The 3,850-nt window shown below is 47.2% G+C and overlaps 1 protein-coding gene across 3 annotated transcripts; it reads right to left on the minus strand.

The window, feature by feature from the left end:
• LOC135368470 (uncharacterized) lies at positions 1-3,850 on the minus strand. 3 transcript variants are annotated; one of them, XM_064601806.1, is made up of 7 exons: positions 3,355-3,850; positions 2,208-2,224; positions 1,839-2,151; positions 1,573-1,779; positions 930-1,392; positions 672-847; positions 1-503 (listed from the first exon to the last, which is right to left on the minus strand). In XM_064601806.1, the coding sequence occupies exons 3-7, from the start codon at positions 2,126-2,128 to the stop codon at positions 20-22; spliced, it is 1,620 nt and encodes a 539-aa protein (XP_064457876.1). In that variant the 5' UTR covers positions 2,129-2,151; positions 2,208-2,224; positions 3,355-3,850; the 3' UTR covers positions 1-19. The 3 variants fall into 3 exon arrangements, with proteins under 3 accessions (XP_064457876.1, XP_064457861.1, XP_064457867.1); XM_064601791.1 differs by having other exon boundaries at positions 3,345-3,850; XM_064601797.1 differs by having other exon boundaries at positions 1,839-2,224.

Consider the following 3,850-nt stretch of genomic DNA (forward strand, 5'->3'; position numbering starts at 1 on the left):
TACGAAAGCATGACCGGCTTTATTTTCCTAACGTCATCCATGAATTGCATTTCAATAGCAATTGATACTCGAAACTAGTATCTGATAAGCTAGTTCGCTTCCTTGTAAATATGTCAGCCGCCGAGCTGAAGAGCCGCTCCACTGACGCGCTCGAAGGGACCGCCGTATTCACCCTGAGGAAGAGTTCGTGGACGCGAGGAAAGTTTTCTTTCATCCTCGACAGAGGGTAGTCCTCCTCGATGCGCAAGAACTTCGTGAGCTCGGAGTCTTCAGCAGTTTCCACCATACGACTCTGACGTGTGAATGCGAAGAAGTCGTCTGTGCTGGAGCTCGTTGTGGTCGTTGGTGTCCCCGTTGCTGGCGTGCTGACGTCGCACAGCTCTTTTTTCAGCATCTCAGTTACAATCTCTCGGCGGGTAATGTCGGTCAGCCAGGAAATCTTGAAATGCGGAAAGACAGCCGCAGCAAGGAGGAGCTCCTTGTCTTCCATGAGGTGTTCAAACCTGTGAAAAGTGAGCGGTATAAAAAACACTCCAAAAACATGCGTCCCGTGTATAATGCACATGAAGAACCTTCACAGAAATATATAACACTGGCACCCGAGTCTGGCCATTAAATCTGACGTAGAAAATTCACTAAAACAGCTTATAATCCAGCAGGCAGCCGTTTACCTCCTCTGAATGCCATCGAGAAGGGCAGTGACGAGTGGCCCGCAGAACCGTTGCCCTTTCATTCCTTCGTACTGCAGTCGCTGTGTTACGACGGATACGGTTGGTAGAAGGTAGCCGACGAACATGTGTTTGTCTCCTAGCAGGATGTCGAGCGCTGTGCATAGAGGCTGCATTACCTGTACGACGGTAGAAACCAGTTACTTCACAGGGTGCTAATGCAAGGTATAGGAAGGATACAAAGGATGCACTACACCTTACCTTACAATACTCTTCAATAAATTTAATGTCTGTGCTCCGCTGCAGCACGGGAACGTTGAGCCTTCGGCAGAGTCCGTCGATATCTTTGCCCTCGTCAATGACACGAATGATACACTCCAGTGAATCATAGAGTGAGTTCCACCGCGTTGGTACGGGTCTTCGCAAGTACCGGCCGCAAAAACCTTTTACAACGCCCGCGGCGCGCGCAGATTGGCCTTCTTTGCTCCACAGTGCCGAACATTTCTTGAAAACAGCTTCGGACACTTTCCTATAGTCTGGGTCCATTTCGGCTCTTGAGGCATCCACCGTTGCGATCAGCTTAAAAGTGTGCGCCGCGCACCGTTGATGGGGTGGTAGACGGAGTCCTGTGTCGCCTTCGTCCAGCAAAGTATGAAGTTCTCTTTCCTCTCTGTTCGGCACCTCAAAGTGCTCAAACGCATCGTCTGTGTCAAGTCCAAAACACCTGCGACAGGAGACTGAAAGAATGTGCTAAACATGAAAACAACAACTTTATTTCGGGATGATGGGCGGGGAGTTTCATCGCCGGGGGCGATACTCTACCCCATTGCTGGAGGTGATGCGGGGAATGAACTAATGCGCTAAACATGAATGGTACATAGTTGTAATGTAAAATTCCACTAACCGAAATGTTTTGACGAAGTTCGAGCCGTTATCGGTGACAACCTTGGTCACTTTTCCGTGAAGCCCATATTCTTCGAGGATGCTGTTCATGGTCTGAGCGAGCTTGTCGTAAGTCACGTTCCCAATCATGCGACGGCAAGCTAAAGTTGCGATCTTTCGTTGCAAATTGTCCGTTTCGAGCCAGAGTGCCATGACACCAAGGAAGTGCCTTCAATACCAAGAAAAGTATCAGATATATGAAGATACATATTATGAGCTAGTATTTACCTGTGATGTGAAGACCAGCAGTCAGCAGTTACTGTCACGTACTGCACAGTCCGAAAAGTGTCTTGCATCCGCTGCTTCAGCTCCGTGAAACTGTCCTCAATTCTTGTGGCCAGCATCCTACGTGTAAGCACTTTCTTCATTGGTGCAGCATATTGCAGCATGCGGACGAATGAATCCTCCTCGACGATCGAAAATGGATGGGATCCGTTGACAACAAAGTCCACAACGAGCTTGTCTAAAGTCTCCTGACAGATGTGCCTATGGCATAGGCCCTGGTCATCGATCCGCATTTGCTTGAACGCGGGCTCTGTGCCTGTAGAGAGTTCAGCCTTCCGTTTTTTGTTCACAACCCCATCAAAGATTGCTGACCTTGTTGGATGAATTGCCTGCAAAGCACATCACGTATGAAGTCAAAAAGGTTATGCGTTCTTGTACAGCAAACGAACAAAGGCAGTTACAGTAATTGTTCATTAAAACAAAATAATAATGAAAAGAAAAAGTTTGATAGTTATAGTCTATAGTGCAGGTTATAGCCCTGAAAAACTCATAAAGCCAGCATAGTCATAATTCATACCATTACAACATTTCCGACAAGAGTAGTCCGAAATAGTTTAGTCATAGTCTATATGCAGCTTATAGTCATAAAAAGCTCATAAAATCCCGCATAGTCATAAGTCATGGCATTATTCATTTTCCAACAAGAGTAATCTGAATAGTTCAGTCATAGTATACAATGCAGGTTTTAGTCATGAAAAGCTTATAAAATCCCACGCAGTCATATAACATGGCATTATACTCTCTGCAATGAGGTTACCCAGAAATAGTCCACTTATAGTCTATAATATAGGTTATAGTCATAAAAGCTCATAAAGTCCCGCATAGTCATACGTCATGACGTAATACCAATGTAAGAAATGACGAAGTACTCGCAATTTATCTCCTTATCGTGCAGCAGTAGTCATATTACTGGGTTATACTGATTCCAATGGCGGCAGATGCAATGATATGGACCGGATTAAATTGGCTGATCAGTGGATTAATTTTGTTGACCATAGGATTAATTTCAGTGACCATTGGATTAAATTGAGCGAGAAAACCTGTAGATTATAACGACCATGTCACAATCAAAAAACCCTATGAGGAGCCTGTCCGCACGATCCGCCAGGGGCGCTACTGATCGGCGCAACACGATTGGACGATGGAAATTTGAATTCCGAACGCGCAGAAGCGTGTGCACGACTACCGTAGCAGACGACAACGATAGCCCCTATGAAAACGCGTAGAATGATGATGATAATCAACCTCAGAATGAAACATCTGGGGAACGTCCACCAGTTGTACGGAAATACTAAGGTAAGCTGAAGTACAAAGTATTGTAGAAGTTGAGGAAGCAATAACTGGGACGATGAGAAGCGTCACCGCTACCTTCCAAAGATGCGGCGCATAGAAGGGGTGCGCCTGACATGGTCGTCATAATCTGGTAGGTCGTGGTCTAGCTCAACCAACCTCAACTCACGTCGAGACTGGGAGGTACGCGGGTTCGAATCCCGGTGCCGGCTGTGCTGTCTGGGGTTTTTCCTGGGTTTTCCTCGGACGCTTTCAGACATATGTCGGCACAGTTCCCTTAGAAGTCGGCCCAGGACGCACATTCCCCCAGGGCGTCAGTCGTGACGTTGCCCACCGACGTGAGGCCGACAACGGCAAGCCCTTTCACTATCACCACCATTGTCTAGCTCAACGTCCCGCTTGTTTGTGTGATTGGTGTGTGAACGAGGGGCGGATCCAGGATTTTCCTGAGAGGGGGGGGTCCAGCCTTGGCCCGCATGGTACATACACGATCTAGGTACACTAAACACTATGTGAAGACAGAAACTGAGGAAAGGGTCAGGACATCCTGAACCCCTGTAGATCCGCCCCTGGTGTGAACCACGTTGTTTCAGGACTGTGTCGAAATTTTCCAGTGTAGGAATGGGAAAAGGGTGCTCAAGTCGCAAAAGTCATGCAGGATTGGA

Source organism: Ornithodoros turicata, chromosome 1 (assembly GCF_037126465.1).
Source record: "Ornithodoros turicata isolate Travis chromosome 1, ASM3712646v1, whole genome shotgun sequence".
NCBI classification, from domain to species: domain Eukaryota; kingdom Metazoa; phylum Arthropoda; class Arachnida; order Ixodida; family Argasidae; genus Ornithodoros; species Ornithodoros turicata.